The sequence below is a fragment of the Lontra canadensis genome, unplaced genomic scaffold (assembly GCF_010015895.1).
Source record: "Lontra canadensis isolate GAN:19392208 unplaced genomic scaffold, GSC_riverotter_1.0 scaffold147, whole genome shotgun sequence".
Taxonomy (NCBI): Eukaryota; Metazoa; Chordata; class Mammalia; order Carnivora; family Mustelidae; genus Lontra; species Lontra canadensis.
In genome coordinates, this window is record NW_022631141.1 from 1,293,606 (window position 1) to 1,314,855 (window position 21,250).

The 21,250-nt window shown below is 41.8% G+C and overlaps 1 protein-coding gene across 1 annotated transcript in view; it reads left to right on the forward strand.

Annotated features, from left to right (window-relative positions):
* The window catches only part of DYNC2H1 (dynein cytoplasmic 2 heavy chain 1), a 274,850-nt gene that overhangs the window by 97,719 nt on the left and 155,881 nt on the right, over positions 1-21,250 (forward strand). Inside the window, exons 60-66 of the mRNA XM_032844099.1 lie at positions 997-1,083; positions 3,632-3,758; positions 8,549-8,690; positions 9,279-9,388; positions 14,246-14,266; positions 15,623-15,721; positions 17,294-17,417. Coding sequence (XP_032699990.1) covers positions 997-1,083; positions 3,632-3,758; positions 8,549-8,690; positions 9,279-9,388; positions 14,246-14,266; positions 15,623-15,721; positions 17,294-17,417 — 710 coding nt within the window. The remainder of the gene's footprint in view (positions 1-996; positions 1,084-3,631; positions 3,759-8,548; positions 8,691-9,278; positions 9,389-14,245; positions 14,267-15,622; positions 15,722-17,293; positions 17,418-21,250) is intronic.

Here is a 21,250-nt window from a genome sequence, read left to right on the forward strand (position 1 = left end):
AGTGACCGGGCTGGGGGTGCGACACTAGGCGAGCAGTAGTTTAATCTCACCGTTTCGAAGGCCTTACTCTATTACAGTAGTTCTCCGAGCGAGACCCCCAGGCTGGCGGCCTCAGCGTCCCCTGGGAAGTTGGGAAGATCACCCCCTTTGAGCTCTGTCCACGCTGCGTCAGAGGCCTGGGGGTGCCGGGTGCGAGGCCTTGCTCTCTGTTCTGACGAGTCCTTTAGGTGACTGTGCGAAGCGCATGCGCAGCACTGGGGATGGGTCGTTTCCGTCTCAGCCGCTGTGTGGCATTTTTGCAGGGAGGGGCCGAGCCTAGTCTCCTTCTCTGGAAGAGTCTTCCTACTCTCTGCCCGGGGTGTGGGCCGATGGGTGAGGGTTCTAAGCCCGACTGTCAGGGATGAGTTAAGAGGAAGGTCCCTTCTCGTGTGGGAGGGGGTCTGAGGTTGGCGCGTTGATGATACCAGCTGTTAGAAGACGCTCTGTATTCAGCTCTGTCCCCCTCAGAGGCTCTGCTGTCCCCGTTCCCCAGCATTTGGCATTCCTCTTTGGCTTTTCTTCCTGCAGCCCCTCAACTTTTGGTCTTTATGTTCCATTATGTCACTTAACCACCTTTCAAAAAAAATTTTTTTAAGATTTTATTTATTTGACAGAGATCACAGGAGGCAGAGAGGCAGGCAAAGAGAGAGGGGGAAGCAGGCTCCCCGCTGAGCAGAGAGCCCGACCCGGGGCTCGATCCCAGGATCCTGAGATCATGACCTGAGCCAAAGGCAGAGGCTTTAACCTGCTGATCCACCCAGGCGCCCCCACCTTTAAAGCTTCTCCATGGAGGTCCTTTTCTCTTAAATTCTCTTTATCTTCGCACATGAATACCTTTTTTTTTTTCTTTTTTCGTTCCCTTGGCTTCATTTTGGTAGGGCTTTAGAAGGGATAGAAGAGGTTGTTTCTGCTATTATTGATATATAAAATAGAGTAACTTATAAATTTATATTTTAGAAATTTGAAGAAAACTGAAGACAGAAAAAGGAAACTAGAGGAGCTTCTAAATTCTGTTGGCCAAAAAGTATCAGAACTCAAAGAGAAGTAAGTTCAGTTTAAAATGTATTTTGAAAAAAGAATGCATTTTGGATATTTGAAAACATACCTCAACTAATGTTTTAGTTTTGAAAATCTTATAATCATTATTTTCACTTCCTTTAGTGACTTATCACTCTCAAATAGGGAAGCATTTGAAATAATACTGAAGGTTTTCCTTTTTTCAACAGTGACTTGAGTAGGAACAAGCGTTATTTGCAGTCTGCGTCGCGGAGCTGTCCCTGTGTCTGCTCCTGAGCGCTGGGGCCCGGGGCGGAGGGCTGGGATGCAAGGGGGGTCACGTGCACAGTCCTTACGTTGGCGTCCGCATTGCCGTGCTCTCCAGACTGCCTCCGTGACCTGCAACCTGCCCGACGCACAGAGTCTCGTTAGAGACTGTTCTGTCCTTTTAACTTTGTTCTTCTGAGTGTTTAGAAACATGTTCCCTCATGGAAGATCGCACTGAAAGATTGGGAAGTGGGAGAAGATGTGATTAAATATGATGTCATGTTATCACTTGCTTTTAGTTTTGTAAGACTCAAACTTTTCTAAATACAAACCTTTTTTCAAGTGATGTGTTCCATTTTCCTTCCTTTTTTATGGAAGAAATATAAATTACTGTACCAAGAAAGAGAGTCTTCAGACTGAAAACTATTAATTTTTTTCTCCACACAGGAAATAATCATCTTGTTTATGCTTATATATATTTACTTGTAGAGAAAAGAAAAGACCAGAAAAGAAATCTCAGACCCATACACCCAGTGTTTTCAGTATTTCTGAATTTTGTTGATGGTATAGATAAGGAAAGAAACTTCATCATTTTTTTCTGGGTGTAATTAGAGCAGCACGAGGAACGTACTTCTTTCTTGCAGTGTCGTATGCTGAGAGCCCGAGCTTACTCTTCAGCCGGGTGTCCGGTGTTTACTGGGTCATTTGCAGGTGACAGCACGTGTGTTGGCTGTTGTCCTGGACACTTTATGTGTGTGTCATCGTTAGTACCTCACATAAACCTGAGGAGGGGATATGCTTTCATTCTGCGCGTGGGGAAGGTGTGTGCGCCTGGCTTGCACAGTCAGTCACTGACAAAGCTGGTAGTGGATCATAGACTTTCTCACTCCCTAAAGTCCCTGATGTGAATCACGGCACCATCCTGTCAGTATTGTGGGAGAATGATTTTTAAAAAACCTTCAGAATTTGAATTTTAAGTAAAATGGAATGGCATTTTCCAGTTTAGAGTCACTATCAAGAAAGAATCAATGCCAGTTAACAGCCATTTACTTGATCTTTAATTAAGGTTTAATTGACCCTAGGTTGTGAGTGATAATCTTACTTTCTTGTATAGGCCCGAAGAAAGAAATAGTTGAAAAATAAGTATGTTCTATCAATTCTATAATTCTAACTTGACAGAATGGAGACATTTGTCATTTTAGTGCAACTTATACGGAAACATGCAAGTTAGCTTAACTCAGCGAGTGCCTACGGCAGAACCTTGTGCGCAGCGTGAGCTGCTGAGCTGGGTAGGTGTGGTCTCTGCTTCCAGGTCTTGAACAGAGCCGTGCGTGGAGCCTGATGACAGGGTGGGAGGCTCTCTAGCCTGTGCTCTCCAGTTCGGTAGCCACTGGCCCTTGAAGTGTGGGCAGTAGGACGGAAGAGGAATTGAATTTCAGATTTTGTTTATTCTTAGTTTATTTAGATTTAAGTAGCCACGTGGGGCTGGCGGCCACCATACTGGAAAACCAAGTCTGGCTCCTTTGTGTAGTGAAGAAGGTGCTGGGCACTCGGAGAGGCCACAAGGCGCGCACTGCAAGTCCATGGAGCGTGGTGTCCGATGCGCTCTTCTGTGCACTACACACCCCTGCTGCTTCCGGGGGGCCCCGTGATGGCACCTGTTTGGACAGTGCTGTTCTGAAGATTACATGATATGCTTTTTCGTTGCTGCTTATTGTTTTGTTTTTCATGCTTCGCACAATCCTGGGCATTTTTGTTGAAGGACTACGTAGTCAGCTAGAATGTTACTGTTTCATTTCATAAAACAACAACCTTGTATAAGCATTTTTTAAGGAAAATAATTTGAAAGGGCAGTTATAAACCTGGGCAAATGGGCACATGGGGAAAAATATATGTATTGGGTTGGATATTTGAAATGAGTTTTAAACTTTTGTTTATATTTTTGATAGGTAGATATTTGAAGGAGTTAGAATGCAGGCGAGGAGGGGTAAGAAAGGGGCTAGAAGGGTTCCAGGCACGTGGCACATCCTGAAGAAGCAGGTAGAGGATAGAGTGTTTGTCCTTCCGAGGCTGACATGTGAGGTTTGAATGATGGAAAACTGAAGCAGCTGATGGGGTCTGACTTCCCGGGCCCTGAACGTCACGTGGAGAAGTTTGTGTGCAGATCTGCGCGCTGGTATGTCTGCTCCGTGGGCGATAATCTTGAACACGATTACTCTCAGTATTACCGTTAACTACATTCTTAGATAAAAGCTCACTTTCTGAAGGATCATTCAGTCAAATCCCTCTCACATCCCTTTGCCTTTAACTGATGCTACTGTTGTCATAGATTCCAGAGCAGGACGTCAGAAGCCGCCAAACTGGAAGCTGAAGTGAGCAGAGCGCAGGAGACGATCCAGGCTGCCCAAGTTCTCATCAGTCAGCTCGACAGAGAGCACAAGCGCTGGAACGCTCAGGTGTGCTGGGCGGGGAGGTGGTGAGGGGCGACAGAGAGAGAAGCTCCCTTTAAAACACAGAAAACCCGCAATGTAATGTATTCATTAAGAAAAAGAAACAGGAGGACAGTAGCCGTGCGCTTGGAGCTGGCTGAGGGTCAGCGGTGTAGATGTTCGTGGCCATGACAGAAGCTTGTCGTCAGGCAGGATGTTTCTGTGTGAGAGCATCTGAGGGCCGCCTGTTTTCTGGTCATTGTGTGTGTCACCGGCGGGACAGCAGGGACGAACATGACTTGAGAGGAGGTGTGGCACTCTCTGGAAATCCTGTTGGACTTGCCCGTCCGGGACTACGAACTGAGGATTGGACACTGTTGGCCACTTACTACTTCTAGAAACACTCTGTTATTTTGATTTTATCCAAGTGCTGTCTCTTTTTTCTTTTTTTCTTTTCTTTTCTTTTTTTTTTTTTTCTGGTTGGTTGGTGGGTTTTTCTTGAATCCATTGGATCCCTCCCAACTGGACTGTCCTGTGCTCAACCAGGACGGTGTGGTCGCCCTCTGGGTTCCTGTCCCTGCAGCCATCCCAGGGGCACCTCATTCAGTCTTAGCAACGTCCCCTCCTCCAGGACGCCAACCAGAGCTGTGTTTCTAGACTGCTTAGCTCTGTGGTGTTTGTTTTTTGGGGTTTTTTTTGGGTCCAGGCTTCATTTTTCTTTTATATTTACTTATTTTGTCATTGAATTGTAGTTGACTTACATATTACATTAGTTTCAGATACACAACATCGTGGTGTGACACTTACGTGCATTATAACCTGCTCAGCACAATAAGTCTCAGTACCGTCTGTCATTTCCACCTGCAGCCATACGACACTACTAGAACATTACCGACTGTGTTCCCGGCGCTGGACGTCACATCCCCATGACGACCTTATTTTATAGCTGGAAGTCTGTCCCTCTTAATCCTCTCCACCTGCTTCTCCACCCTCCTCTCCTACCCCCCTCAGTTTGTTCTCCGTAGTCACGAGTCTGTTTCTGTTTTTGGTTTGTGTGTTTGTCTTTTAGAGTTCACATGTAAGTGGAATCATACGGAATTTGTTTTCCTCTGCCTGATTTGTTTCATTTAGCAGAATACCCTCTAGGTTCATCCATGTTGTCACAAATGGCAAGATTTCATTCTTTGTTATGGCTGAGTAATAATTCCATTGTGTGTGTGTGTCTTCTTTATCCATTCTTTTTCTTTTTATATTATGTTTTTTATTTTAATTCCAGTGTAGTTAACGTACGGTGTTACCCTGGTTTCGGGGATGCACTGTAGTGACTGAGCAGTTCTGTACATCGTTGCTCAGTGCTCCTCATGATGAGTGGGCTCTTAACTTGTACCTGCCCCGTGCCCATCCCACCTCTCATAAGCTTTCTGTTAAATGGGCACCCTCAGTTCAAGTTACTGGTTTTTTTTTCAACAAGAACATTTTTTACTTAAAGCATACTTCAGAATACACAGTTCTAAAAGATCTGTAAAAAACATTCCATGCAAAAAAATAGAATACACGTTTTTTTAAGTATACGCAGAAGAATCCCTTGATTAAAATCACATAAAAAGAGACATAACAAATATTACAAATTTAAGAAGACTGAAATTATACCAAGTATGTCTTCCAACCACAATGAGACAAAAATAAAGATCAACAATAAAAAAGAGCTGGAAAATCTACAATGTAGATATTAAATATTTAATATATAAATATTAAACAATATACTATTGTATAAGCAGTAGGCCAAATAAATCAAACAGCAAATCAAAGTATGTCTCAAAGCAAAAAAAAAAAAGAAAACAGTATTCTAAAACCTGTGGGACACAGCAAAACTAGATGTTAGAATGCAACTTATGCTATAAATGGTTGTATGAAGAAAAAAAAAAATAAAAATACAACATGATGCCCAAGGAACTAGAAAAAGAAGAAACTTAGCTGGAATTAGTAGACGAAAGAAGAAAGAAAAATTAGAAATAGTGACCAAAATAAACAGTAATAAAACATTGAAAGTAATGACCAGTTTTTCCAAAAAAGTAAACAAAAATGGCAGTGTTTTACCTACATTAACTAAGAAAAAGAAGACTGAAAGTCAAAATGAGAAATGTAAGAGAAAAATAGTACAACAGAAATACGTAGTGTGGTAGCAAATTACTATAAACAATACTTGTATACTAACAAGTCAGATAACTTAGAAAATGGGCAGGTTACCCATGATCGAATCATGAATTGTGAATCCAAGAAATAGGAAATCTTTTTAGACCAATAAGAAGAATGAAAGATGAATTAGGATCCGGAAGTCTCCTAGCACAGAAAATACAAGACCACATGATTTCATTGGTGAATTCTGCCAGACATAAAAAAATAACATCAATCTGTATCAAAATCTTACAAATCATGGCAGAGAAGGAACACATTCAGAGTCATTCCATGAGGCCAGTATCACCCTGAGACCAACGCAGGACAGAAATACAAGAACAAAAAAGTCTAGTTTCTCTGATGTAAGTATTGCCGGTCTGACTTTCTTTTGACGTCCATTAGCAAGACACATGGTTCTCCATCCCTTACTTCCCATCTGCTGGTGTCTTTAGGTCTGAAATGAGTCCCTTGTAGGCAGCATATAGATGGGTCTCTCTCTCTCTCTCTCTCTCTTTTTTTTTTTTTTTAATGCATCCTGACACCCTGTGTCTTTGGTTAGAGTGTTTAGTACATTTACATTTAAAATAATTATTGGCACATAGTTTCCTGCAACGTTACTGAATTCATTGATCAGATCTAATGATTTTTTGGTGGAGTCTTTAGGGTTTTCTATGTGTAGTATCATGTTTTCTGCAAATAGTGACAGTTTTACTTCTTCCCTAGCATTTTGGATGCATTTTGTACTTTTTTTCCTTGTCTGATTGGCTAGGACTTCTAGTTTTATGTTGAATGAAAGTGGTGAAAGTGGACATCCTTGTCTTCTTCCTGATCCTAGATGGAAAGTTTTCATCACCATTGTGTATGATGTTAGCTATGTGTTTTCATATATGACTTTAATTACATTTGGGTATGGTCTGTCTGAACCCACTCTGCTGAGAGTTTTTATTATGAAGGCATATTGTATTTTGTCAAAAATTTTTTCTATATCTCTTGATATGATCATATAGCTTTTACCCTTCTTGTTAATGTGGTGTGGTACATTGTTGGATTTTCAAATATTGATGCACTCGTGCATTCCTGAAGTAAATCCCATTTGATTGTAGTGATGTTTTAAAATGTACTGTGGAATTTGATTTGCTAATATTTTGTTGAAAGCTTTTACATCTTGATTCATTAAAAACATTGGCCTGTGGTTTTCTTTTCTCTCTCTCTCTCTCTCTCTCTCTCTCTTTCTTTCTTTCTCTTTCTTTTTGTAGTGTTTTGTGTGGTTTTGATATCAGGTAATGCTGGCCTCATGGAGTAAATTTAGATATTTTCCTTCCTCTTCGACTTTTTCGGAATACTTTGAGATGAACACGTATTTTTGTTTATTTCTTAATATTTTAAAATGTTTTGAGTACTGTTGTCCCACCATGTTATATTAGTTTCAGGTGTACAACATAGTGATTGAACAAGTCTATATATTACACTGTGCTCACAACGAGTGTAGCTGCCGTCTGTCACCATACAACACTATCGCTTCGTCGTTGACTGTATTCTGTATGCTGTGCCATTTATTCCCACGACTTACTCATTCCATAACTGAACCTATGTCTCCTGCCTTCCCCCATTCTGTCCATCCCCTAAACCAACACTTTGTTTTTTGTATTAATGGATCTGGTTCTGCTTTTTGCTTGTTTACTCATTCGTTTTGTTTTTTAGATGCTTCATAGACGTGAAATAGTATGCTATTTGTCTTTCTGTTATGACTTATTTCACTTGGTGTATTCTAGAAAGAATAGTTAATAACTCTTCTTTAAATACTTGGTAGGATTTACCTGTGAAGCCATACAGTCCTGGACTTCTGTTTATTGGGAGTTTTTTGACTGCTGATTGGATTTCACTGCTAGTCATCTGGTCCGATTTCCTTATTTGCTTGTCATACCCATTTGCAATTATCCCTCGTACTTGTCTTCTGTCTTTAAGGCCATTTATTTATTTATTTTTTTACCTAAATTCTCCTAACTTGTCTCCCTCCTACCTGGCCCTTAAACTGGTGCACTGCACGTCTGTGTGCTGACCGTCTTTCTAAACCCGGTCTCATCACGTCGGTCCCTGCCCTGTAGAAATACTCGCGTGGACCATCCCTACTGCAGCTCACAACAGAATCTCCTTTGTGTGCTTCCTGCGCCCGTCATGTCTGCCTCTTTTCGTGTCTTCCGTGTGGCTCCTCTTTCTGCCCTTCCGTAGCCACACGACGCTTTTAGCTAACGAGTGTCCCTGCTTTCTTACAGTTTTGTTTTGTGCCTTTGCTCGTACTGTCTATGCTTAATAGTAGCTTACACAGTGATGCTAATTCACAGTATTTGACTGTCATTGGGATGAAAGTTCTGCTTCACTAGGAATGTTCAATGACAAAATATGTTCATCTTTACAATTAATAGTGATATTTCATACATTTTTAAATTTCAGCAGGGTCTGAGAGATCTCATTGGTATTTTTACATTCCACGGTTGTATTCAGGACAGGGGTTATTACGTTAAACCAATGCATGATTTTGTCTTCTATGGTCAGGACTCTGATTTGTGAAGCTGTCATGTTTTTCACATGTCAGAACATCTCTGTACCCTACTCCCCCACCTGCTTTCTCATGTCTTGTCCAGGTTGCAGAGATAACAGAGGAATTAGCTACTCTTCCTAAGAGAGCTCAGCTCGCGGCTGCATTTATCACGTATCTTTCTGCTGCTCCTGAAGGTCTGAGGAAAACCTGCTTAGAAGAATGGACCAAGTCAGCTTGTCTTGAAAGTTTGTATTGAGTCATTCTTGTTGTGAAATTTCAATATCCTAAAAATGCATCTTTAAATTTTTGCCATTTTACTTTTTCTAAATGAGAAGAACTTTCTGTAAGCTAAAAGAAACCAAATCTATTTTTAGATTTGCTCCATTGTGTAATTGTTCTCTGAGTTGTTTTGTTGCAATGATTCTTCTATTCCTAAAATCGTCTTTGAAACTGAGACCAGGAGTATTTTTGATAATGGATGAATGCAGTTAAATATTTTAATATATTGATTTTTACAGTAATTTTATATGATAAAATTAGATGTAGGAACTCCAAAATTCCTTGTGAATTTTGTGGTTTTCTCAAATTATTATAGTTGTGAAATATATATTAAATATACAAAAAATATAATTTCACTGAGTTCCATTCCTTTGCACTTTTTGTCTTAAACTTTTATCCCCCTTAACTTCTTACGCTGAAGGGGGAAGAATGGATTGAATATTAAAGGATGGCCATGGGACTTTTGTTTGAGTATATTTTAAATAGTGTTGTTCCCTTCCCCTTGTCAAGTACACGATCACTGTAGTGAAATATTAATATCTTAAACTTTTCAGAATTTGACCTAAGGAGATTTCTTTGTACTGAAAGTGAGCAGTTAATTTGGAAAAGTGAAGGCCTGCCATCAGATGACCTTTCCATAGAAAATGCTCTTGTTATCTTACAGGTAATTAATCAGTTTTCATTTCTCATGGGAAGTGTTCCTGTGAAAGCTGCTCCAGACATCACCTTTTTCAGGTTCTTAGGCTTTCACAGTTATTCTTCTCATTACGTGAAAGTGGGGTTATTTTGGGAATGAAAATCCATTTATGATTTGGTTGGTGAATCTACAGTTTTCAGTATAATTTACTTTTTACCTAAGTATAAACTAAAGTAACATTATTTTCATGACAAAAAATTCTAAATTGAACTCCCTAATAGTAATGGGAATATTTTAGTGGTACCTGATTCACCTTGTTGTATAGTTCCTGCATCTGCAGTATATGATTTTACCATTTTATTTTACTGTGTTTTACAAAACAAAGTTCTACAAAGTGAAGATGAGGTAAGTTTGGGGTTGTAGGTTAGGGATAACAATATGCATTTTTTGAAAATTGTTCTTTCCCGTAATGTATATTTCTCCCAAATCATTGTTTAAATGTGAAACTCTCACAGACTTCTTAGCACGATGAATGGGAAAATCAGATTGCAGCTCTGGTATACAAACTGGTAGTTCTTCTAGTGAAGTAAGATCTCTACCATTAGCTTGGTGTACCTTTGTGTGATGTAACAGATCATGGGAGGATGGCTCTCCCTCTGCTGACAGGTGTTTTTTCCTGTTGCTTCTGTCTCAAGTGCGTTGTACTCCGTACACCAGTTTCTTCTTTGTTCCCTGCAGCCCCTCCTCCGCCCACACACGGTCTCCGTCCATAGCTCCCACGAAGCATGAACGTTGAATGCTCCTTTTTAGGTCACACCAGCCACAGTCTTAGAGCATTTGTACTGTGGGCCCTGCGCTCCTGGATGAAACAGGGTCCTTTGATTGGGCTGTTGGCCAGCTGACATGCTTTGGCTCATTACACTGCTGCCTTCCCAGCAGAACAGTTGCTGACCAAAGAGCCAACAGTCTTGACTTCTTAAAGCATTGATTTTTTTCTCTTTTAAAACATTTTCCATCATTATTTTTCACAGTAGAATCACGAATCTGGAACTCTATGTAGGTAAATAAATTCATTACATTATATAAAAAAGTGTGTGCTTTTTAAAAATTTCAAGTTATTTAAATTCAAATTAGTTAACATATATGGTAAAGTTGATTCAGGAGTAGAATTTAGTGATTCATCACTTACGTATAACACCCAGTGCTGCTCACCGCAACTGCCCTTCTCAACAACCATCCCCCATCAGCTCATCCCCAGCCCACCTCCCTCTCTCAACCCTCGGTTTGTTCTGTATCCTTGAGTCTCAGCTGCCTTCTTTCCTAAATCCCGCATGTGAGTGAGAGCTCGTCGTATTTCTCTTTCTCTGACTTGTTTCATTTAGCATAAACACTCCAGCTCCAGCCGAGTCTTTGCAAATGGCAAGGGTTCATTCTTTCTGATGGCCGAGTCGTATTCCATTGCGTGTGTGTGTACATATACATGTATGTGTACGTACGTATCTGCGCGTACATGTAGGTACACACATACACATACATATGCAGATACACAGGCACATGCACATACATGTACAGTTACACATACGTATGTATAGCACCGCTGCTTTATCCATTCATCAGTCAGTGGACATTTGGGCTCTCTCCATAGTTGGTGCTTTTTATCCCGTTATTCCTTCCCCAAAGTTTCATACTCACCTCGTCTTCTTTTTTTAGCAATCTAAGTAAACAATCACTTGCTGATTTAAAAAACACAGAGTTTAAATATTATTCTTTTTTTATTCCATAAGAAATCAGGGGGGTGAGACTTTAGAAAAAAAAAATATTTATCACAGTATTTTTTTTCCTGATGATACTAATTGAAAATGTTTACTTTTGTGTTCTGAATGATCTTTCATGATGAATATGGGACAAGTTGTTTTTGAAATTGATTTTCATAATAAGCTTAGATTTACTGTGTATGTAATATAGCAGTATTTATTGCCAATATTTACATGCATCTATATGACAAAAATCGTATGGAAAATTTATTAGGGTAATTAGTTATTTTTGGGGGGATGAATTTGCATTCTAGTCAGCCCTCTGTCTCAGTTCTCAAGTAGTCTGCACTTAGAGTAAGCTTGCAGGTGAGGCCATGATTGGATAGCCCGCATCTATAAGACCTGCTCAAGTGGTGTATGTGACATTAGATTTCTAAGTGGATACATGTGGGTTTCTGGGAAGTTTTCCCTGCATTAAACATGACTAGGCATGATGAGTCCAGTGTAATTTGGATTGAGAGATGTAGCTCATCTCACTGATACCACTAACGTGTTCCTGACGCTCTCCCTCTCCTGGGGGGCTTTCCCACACTCACGGTCTGCAGCTGCTCTCTCCATCAGTGGTCCTCATAGAGCCTTTGTGTCCATGATTATTCCTTTGTTTGTCTTATAAAAGTATTTGTGTTAAACTAACTGCTGAAGTACAATAATGTCTGGAAGAGGAAACAATCAACTAACTGTCTCCCATTGACCTTGTGATGGGAGTTAGTTTAAGTACATCAGCAAGAGGTTCCTGTGACCTATGTTCTTGTGAGCTGGGAAGAAGGTGGCCATGGGGACCCTGTGTCCTGGATTGCCTGTCCTGTGATTCACATCTGTGGTCCTGATGTAATTAATATTAGCTCTCCTTTTATTCTCCAGAGTGTCCTGACCTGGGTGATAATTTCTGTGATCTTTCCAATATTGTGGGTGGGACCCAGTGGTAGCACAGAGCTCTAAGGCTTAGAAACCACGGGGGAGGTATGAGTGAAAAGTATCCCAAAAGGAGATGGGAAAGGTGATTAATTTAAATTTTACAGTATTATAAATTTTTCTTGATTTAGATTTCGCAAATTTTTTCTTGTGAAGACATGTATTGAATGTTACTGTTTGTAGACAATTCAGGGTCAAATTTTTTTTAAACCACACAAAATTTTTTTTGTCAAATTTTTTTTTAAACCACACAAAATTTTTTTTGTCAAATTTTTTTTTAAACCACACAAAATTTCTGAGATTATTTTCCTTTCTGACATTCAGTGTAGGTTGAGGAAATGCAAACTAATTGGATCTTAATGTAAAGAACACAAAATTTTAAAGGTAAATCACATAGAGAAAGTTCTTTTTGCAAATAAACCTCAAATAAGGAATAGTAACACTGAAGCACTCATACTATTTCATACACGTATCACTATGTAAGAATGAACAACAGGGTAAACACTTCAACCCCTGTCTCACTGGATTTTCAAATCCGCCTTGTCTAGTCCATGTGTTACCCTATTTATAGATAAGGACATTGCAGCACAGAAGGGTGAAGTCACTTGTCTCTGTCTCTAAATTAATCATTACTTATTTTTTTTTAGTCAAGAATTTTTTTAGTGGCCAAGCATAGTACATTTAAGAAAAAAAGGGAACTTGTGCTTTTAAGTTAACCGAGATGTTGAAAACATTGAGACCAGCTATAGGATTCAAATGGTGTCACCAGGACATTGTTTTCCCAACCCATCTCAACAGACAGCCTCATTCCCAGCTACGTTCTGTCTGCTGTGTGTCAAGGATGGCCATTTGTGGCTCCTGGCTTGCTATTATCAGAGTTTATGCTCCGGCACTAGAGATGGGTCTGCAGCCCCCACCCGGACGCTGTCCGTGCCCTCTCCCCAGAAGGATTCTGATCAGTTAGCGTGGGCGGTGTGCTCGTTGGTTTGGGCTAGATGTCGGTTAGTGCTAGATGACTGATGGCCCATCGCAGACACATGGAGCGGGCATGCAGGTGGGCAAAGGTAGCTTTGCACACTGAGGATCTTCTCTCCTCCTCCTCCCTGTGACTCACTCTTTCTTATTCCTACCCGTGGAGATGTCTGTGCTGGCCCAGGAGAGTAAGCAGCGTATCCGCAAGTCTCTTTGTCTCTCTAGTTTTCCATTCAGCCAGTTCCTCAACACCTCTTGTCACATCTACATCTCAGGACCGTCATGGATTTATCCCGCTCTAAGCACGGCCACGGCCAGTGGGTTCGTTTCGGCTGCAGAGTGGGGCTTTGGATGAATACAGTGTCACACTGGCGGTCACTGGCCCCCCCGCATCACTACCTTCCCCGCCGTAGGATGCTTTTTCTACCTTATTAACCTTACCAAGACAACGCTCTGATCAGTAGATTTCGGTGACTCTCTGTTGCTTGCGGCATAAACTTGTCATTTGTAGGCACAGCGTAGTAAGACCTGAAGCACTGAGACCGCTCCTGCCCCGTGCTGTGCCCCGTCCGGCCTCTGCTGCTTCACTCCAGGCTTGCCGGGCTCTGCCAGCTTCCGGATTGTGCCGGGCTTTCTCGCCCCCTGTCTGTCAATGCTCTTCCCTTTGCCTGACGTGCTGTTTCTACTTCTTCCCCAGGCTAAGTATTGTTTCTCTCTCCTGACTTAGTTTGACTGGAACTGCTTTCTAGTGGCTTCCCTAACCCACCTGTGCCCTGCCTGTAGACTCGTGTGTGTTCTTTGTGGAACTGTCCGTTTCCGTGTCTTTCCTGGGTGTGATGTCATTGAGGGTAAGCGTCCTTGATTTCTGTAGCCCTCATATTGTCTGACTTAATAGTTGTTCAACACGTGGTAGGTGAATGAACTCATGAATGAATGAAAGCTCATCGTTTTTGGATTTATTGTAATTTGTTACATGGAGAATTTGACAACATTTAATCATGGATCACATGACATTAAACATAATAATCATATTAAAATATACCTCAGAGATTTTGTCTAAATCTCTCCAGAGGAGTATAAATAACATGAAATCAAAATTGTAAGTGCTCTTTGGCATTCTAGGGCATGTTTTTGGTCCTACTGAAATATGTTATCTTTCTTTTTTTTTTTTTTTTAACTGCATCAGATCATTGGTTTGGAATCATGGGTAAGAACATTTTTTAAACTTTAAAATCCTTGTTTGTGTGATTGGGCAAAATCTTGTAGTTTGGTGAATGTTTGCTCTCCTACTAGCATAGAATTAGATCTCCAATGTAGATGTGATACACAGGAAGTACATACAAGGCTGTGTACCAAACCTCATCTGCTAGGAGAGGCACGTTTATGTGACGGAGCAGTAAGTGGGAATAGCTAGAGAGAGACTAGCTTGAGAGGGGATCCTACTGCCCTGTGCCCCTGTGGGAGCTCGGGGGGCCTGAGCGGTCCGTTCCAGGTGCAAGCAAAAAGGGGGTGTGTGGCTGGAGGGCATTTTAAAACAATAATGAGGCCGGTTTATTGTCAGTCAAGTCTTTATTACCACCAGCTGTGGGTCCAAAGCAGCGTTGCTGACAAAATGCTCTTTGTCCCTGGGGTGGGTGGTCCCCACCCTCAGCCTCTTTGGTGTGTCCCTGAAATAGTTTCTGTGCCCGTGTTAGATGCTCCTCGGGGCTACGTCTTCATGTCACCTGCGCTTCCGTGCACTTCCTTCACCCTGTCGCCCGACCGCATCACAGTTTTCTAAGTGTGAACATGTAAGAAAAATTGGGCCAGTTATTATTTAGGTCTCATTTACTGGGTAACAATACTTGTAATATTAGACTGTCATACTTGCCAATGTATGTATTCATCTACTTACATATATTTTTATTAATCATATCTCTATAATTGTCTTCTTTTCACCTGCTAAGTGACATTGTGTGTTTAGTGCATTTCCACTGGTGTCTAACTCTCTGTTTCAGGGTACCCTGTAATGGGTTTAGTTCCTAGTTCATTAGATCTTAATCTATAAGCTACATCTTTCCTAGGATGCTCCTTTTATAATATTAGCCATACTGCTTTCTGAGAATTAATGTTATATTGATAATTATTTGAACAATACTTTTATGATGAGTTCATACTTCTCTTCTAAGGTCTTTATGGCTTATTCAACCGAAGCATATATAAAGTTTGGAATAATTTGGTTGTGTCTTTTCAAAGCAGAAGACAGGTGCGAGTGATGTCACGCTGGGACCAGAGCTCTCGCTCCCTGTAGTTCGCTGTACGTCCTCTGAGTTACCGTGTAGTGAGGGGACTGTTCGCGCTTGACTGTGGTGGCATTTCATTTTCTAGTGTGAATTTCCGGTAGCTCTGAAGTGGACTGGTACAGCCCCTGGGTGCGGCTCAGACTGAACCTTTACTCCCTCCTGAGGGCTGTGTACGTACCCGTTCCAAATGAGAGAAAACTCACTCAGTAATGGATTCACCTTTTTCGGGAAATGATTTCCATCTGATGAAAGCTTATAATTTTTTTCTTTTTTGGAACTAGAGTCAAGTATGCCCATTCCTTATAGACCCTTCTTCTCAAGCTACAGAGTGGCTAAAGACACATTTGAAAGACTCACGTTTGGAAGTCATTAACCAGCAGGTTTGTATGACTTAAAATTGAGACACCGACTGGTATCAGCATGTCACGGTGGGCGCAGTTCTGGGTGTGTATTCAGGAGGCACAGACTCGGTCCTGTGACATACCTGGCATGGGACCCGGGGAAGGAAAGGGGAACTTTTAGCTTTACTACGAAAGGGATGAGAATATTTATTTAATCGCTCCAAATGCTAGGCATTAATCCAAACCCTGGGAATTTGCTAGTGAGTAAGGTAGTCTCACTTCCTGTCCTCATGGTGATGCCAGTCTGGGAGGTTAGAGAGACGATTAAATGAGCATTTACATGACATTATGATCAAAGACATAAGTATAGGCTCCTAGAGAAAGAAGAGTTCCCAGCTCTGCTTGGAGAGAGGCTGCTGGACCTGCAGCGTATGGTGCTTTCTCTCAGTGCCTCTCCTCATGTCCTGTCCCTGCTCCTCACCGGTGAGTGTCTCTCAGGTGTCCCAGCATGAGACACGTTGATTGGCAAAACATAATCATAGTTGTGACCTCTCACTGCCATATTTATCGTGCTGAGAAAATTATTTAGGGTCAGGTTTTTGTTGTGTTTTTTCTCTTTGAGAAAGGCCTAGTGTAATTTGTATTCTTTTTCGTAGATATTCTTTTGGTGCTTGAGCAGTTACCTCTTTCAAACATATTTCATTTATAAAATGGAGGTACTTGCTTCATTTGTGTGTTAAGGATAATTAAGTTAGGGGCACCTGGGTGACTCAGTCATTAAGCCTCTGCCTTCAGCTTAGGTCATGATCCCAGGGTCCTGGGATCGAGCCCGATATCGGGCTCCCTGCTTGGCAGTAGCCTGGTTCCCCCTCTCCCATTCCCCCTGCTTATGTTCCCTCTCTCGTTGTCTCTCTCTCTCGCAAATAAATAAATAAAATATTTTTTTAAAAAAGAATTAACTATAAATTAGATAATACATAAATACCACTTACAGTTTACGGGAGGAGAGCTTAGTAATTATTATTCCAAATATTTAATTTTTGTAACCATAGTTGGAGGCTTGAAGTGATGTTTAAAACCCTTTTACTAGCTAGGAAGTCTAAAAATCTTGCCTGGTTACAGAATTTTGTCCAGATGTTTTTTTCCACAGTGATTAGACCTAGCACATATCACGTCAAGGAAAGTTGGCTAGAATTCATCATTTCTCTTTACTCTTCCATTCGGTGTTTGATTTTGAACATAACCAAAGTAGTTCTTAGTAATATTTGGGTGAGTAACTTATATACGGAATTTGAAAATTTGTTTCTGCATCAAGTTGAAATTTGAAATCATCATAAAGGATTGAAAAAAAGTTTTTTTTTAAATCTTTACTTTTTGTATGTCTATTTGAATTATTTATGAAATCTATTTGATAATTATTCAACTAAAATGATTCATCAGCCAGTACTTATAACTAGAAAAGCAATCATGAATAATTGAGTTATTAACATGCATATTTAATTTAAAATATTCATATTATTCCTATTAATATATTCCTTCATTATCTGTAAGGACCTTTGTAGATATTACGGTAATAAAGGAATTAATGCGTATTCTTTTTTATTTTCTCAGGATAGTAACTTTATTACGGCTCTTGAGTTGGCAGTACGTTTTGGGAAAACCCTTATTATCCAAGAGATGGATGGTGTAGAACCTGTTCTCTATCCGTTATTGAGACGAGATCTGGTTGCTCAAGGTAAGCATTTGACATTTTCCAGAGTCACTATTTTTAGAATTTCCGCAGTATGTAACTTCATAGCTCACTTTGACCTGTGTCGGTCTTGCCGCTGAATGGGACTTTTCTGGTTGAGTGGGGGAATGCCGTCGTGGTCCAGAAGGGAGAGTCGGTGAGCTCTGGCCTTTATAGAGGTGTTCTCGTGTCAGGGTCTCCAAGACTCTCCCAGGGACAGTGTGTGTCCAGAAGACAGAGGACTTGAAACACTCTCACTGTGGGCTAAGATGCGTCGCAGGGACAAGACAGAAGGAGAAGTCAGCCTAGAGAGAACGTGTTGCGTCAGGTCAGCAGTCCGGAAATGAGGTGCCAACTTCCGAGCCCCTGCCGTCGGGGTCCCGCGGGGCGAGCCTCCTGCTCCCAGGACCAGCTTGTGACAGTGCCTGTGCAATGGCAGGGGCCAAGGAGGCTCAGTGGACACTCGGTCACACGGTGTCGTGGCCAGCCCGTCCTGCCCGGCACGAGACCACATTCCAGACCCTCCCGCCCCAACGAAAGCAGCCGTTGGGCATAAACCAGCCCGTGCGGTGCGTGCTGGGGGCGGTCCACATGAGGACCCGGCCGGCATGCAGGCTCCAGAAGCGGGGAAGCCGGCCATCTGAGCAGCGGGCCCTGCCGGGGGCGGAGTCTCAGGACCACCAGGTTTCCTCTTCCCGCACAGCTCCCGCAGCCCGCCCCTCGGCGGGAACGTCCCGCTCTCCCGCTCCAGACCGTGGTGACTCATACTTACGCGCGCACGGACAGACCCCGTGCACCGCACCAGCCCCGCGGGACTTAGCTGACCCTGCAAGCTTGCAATAGAACCTGGAGCTGCTGCGGGAGAAGGTCGCGGGGCAGAAGCGGGGCGGGCGCGGCCTGGCAGGGGTTGATGTGCTGCGGCGGGCTTCGGACTTTGTGAGCGGAGCTCCCTTCCAGATGTCAGTCTCCGCGCTCAGTCAGGCTGCTCCTCACTGGTGCTAACCGGATCTGTGAACTAGCTCCCGATACCTTTTTTTCCCTTACAATTTTTATTTAAATTCTAGTTAACACACAGTGCAATATTGGTTTCTGGAGTAGGATTCAGTGGTTCATCACTTACATAGGACACCCAGTGCTCATCACAAGTGCCCTCCTTAATGCCCAGCCCTCATCTAGCCCATCCCCTACCCACCTCCACCCATGTACCCTCAATTTGTTCTGTGTCAGTAAGAGAATCTTACTGTTTATTTCCCTATTTCCTTCCCCCACCATATGTTCATCTGATTTAATTGTTAAATTCCATAATGAATGAAATCGTATGGTATTTGTCTTTCTCTGACTTGTTTCACTTAGCGTTATACTTTCTGATTCCATCCACGTCATTGCAAATGGCAAGATTTCCTTCTTTTTGACGGCTGAGTAATATTCCATTACACACACGTGCACACGCACGCACCCCACATCTTCCTTATCTATTCATCAGTTGATGGACATTTGGACTCTTTCCAAGTTTGGCTATTGTGGATAATGCTGCTGTAAACATCGGGGTTCATGTGCCCCTTTGAATCAGCACGTTTGCATCCTTTGCATAAATACCCAGTGGTGCAATTACTGGGCCGTAGAGTAGCCCTATTTTTAACTTCTTGAGGAACCTCCATGCTGTTTTCCAGAGTGGCCGCACCAGCTTGCATTCCCACCAACAGTGGAGGAGGTGCCCCTTTCTCCACATCCTCACCAACACCTGTTGTTTCCTGACTTCCTAATTTTAGCCATTCTGACTGTTGTGAGGTGGTTTTGATTTGTATTTCACTGTGGTGAAATACTGTGGTTTTGATTTGTATTTCCTTGATGCCAAATGATGTAGAGCACTTTTTCATGTGTCTCTTGGCCATCTGGATGTCTTCTTTGCAGAAATGTCTGTTCATGTCCTCTGCCCATTTCTTGATTGGATTATTTGTTCTTTGGCTGTTGAGTTTGGTAAGTTCTTTATAGATTTTAGATACTAACCCTTTATCTGATATGTCATTTGAGAATATCTTTTCCCATCCTGGTAGTTGTTTTTTGGTTTTGTTGACTGTTGCCTTTGCTGTGCAAAAGCTTTTGATCTTGATGAATTCCCAATAGTTCATTTTTGCCCTTGCTTCCCTTGCCTTTGGCAGTGTTCTGGAAGAAGTTGCTGCGGCTGAGGTCGAAGAGGTTGCTACCTGTGTTCTCCTCAAGGATTTTGATGGATTCGTTTCTCACATTGAGGTGTTTCATCCATTTTGAGTCTATTTTCGTGTGTGGTATAAGGAAACGGTCCAGTTTCATTTTTTTGGATGTGGCTGTCCAATTTTCCCACCACCATTTGTTGAAGATGCTGTCTTTTTTCCATTGGACATTCTTTCCTTCTTTGTCGAAGATTACTTGACCCTAGAGTTGAGGGTCTATTTCTGGGCTCTCTTTTCTGTTCCATTGATCTATGTGTCTGTTTTTGTGCCCATACCATACTGTCTTGATGATGACAGCTTTGTAATAGAGCTTGAAGTCTGGAATTGTGATGTTGCCAACTTTTTTTTTTCCCCCAACATTTCTCTGGTTATTCAGGGTAATTTCTAGTTCCATATAAATTTTAGGATTATTTGTTCCATTTCTTTGAAAAAATGGATAGTATTTTGATAAGGATTGTGTTAAATGTGTAGATTGCTTTAGGGAGCATAGACATTTTCACAGTATTTTTTCTTCCAATCCATGAGCCTGGGACGTTTTTCCATTTCCTTGTGTCTTCCTCAATTTCTTTCATGAGTACTTTATAGTTTTCTGAGCACAGATTCTTTGCCTCTTTGGTTAGGTTTATTCCTAAGGATCTTATGGTTTTGGGTGCAATTGTAAATGGGATCGACTCCTTCATTTCCCTTTCTTCTGTCTGATAGCGGTTTATTCTTAATGGTCCATGTGGGCTGTCTTTCGGGCCTTGTCAGTTTGCTCATTTGGTTGGCAAGACTGTATTTGTCCTCACTTAATCCCGCTCATCTTCAGCTAGTCAGCCTGGGACGGTATCAGCACAGTGGAGCAGTTGTGTCAGTGGAGACCATTACCGAAATGTTACCCATTGATGGAATGTTTGATGGTGGTTCACATGGTACTTGGGTTTGTCTAGGTTGGATGATAATGTAGTTCTGAAGAGTTTGGACCTGGAAACAGATACAACGTCTGTATCTATTATAAATGTCGACCAAACCAAACCATATTCTGAAACCTGATCCAGGTTCAGAACCAAGATAACAAACATGTCCGTTCGGACTTTCCCTGGAAAGAGAGCAGGAGACCGATCTGTACTTGTGTCCCATCGTGGTGTGTCTAGGCTTCTCTAAGGTTCACAGAAGATTTTGTGTCCAGAAGAGAAAATGGTCAAAATGAACTTCGCTGCTAACCCTGTGGGTTAACTCCCGCGTACCCTGAGGCCTGAAGCTGTTCCGCCCTGTCGGGCTTTACTGGTCCGCGTCTGATACTTCCTGAGGGTAGGACGCAGCACTTACATCCAAGCGTCCTTTTTAGACAGTGAACCATGTACTTTGAAATATTTAAAAAATTTTCTGTCCAAATAAAACATGCACAATTTATAAAACCGAATAGTACAGAATGGATGTAGGTTTCCATCCCTTCCTTCCTCACGACTAGTCCTATTCACCAGAGAAAACCACGTGTTTTTCAATTTTAACATTTTATTGAAATATGTGTGTGTTGCAGTTTATGAATTTTTGCAAATAGCATACACCTGTGTGAGTACCCAGAGCAAGATCTAGAGCTTTATCTGCACTGCAGAAGCCCCCTTGTTGACGACACTCCCCCACAAGCGT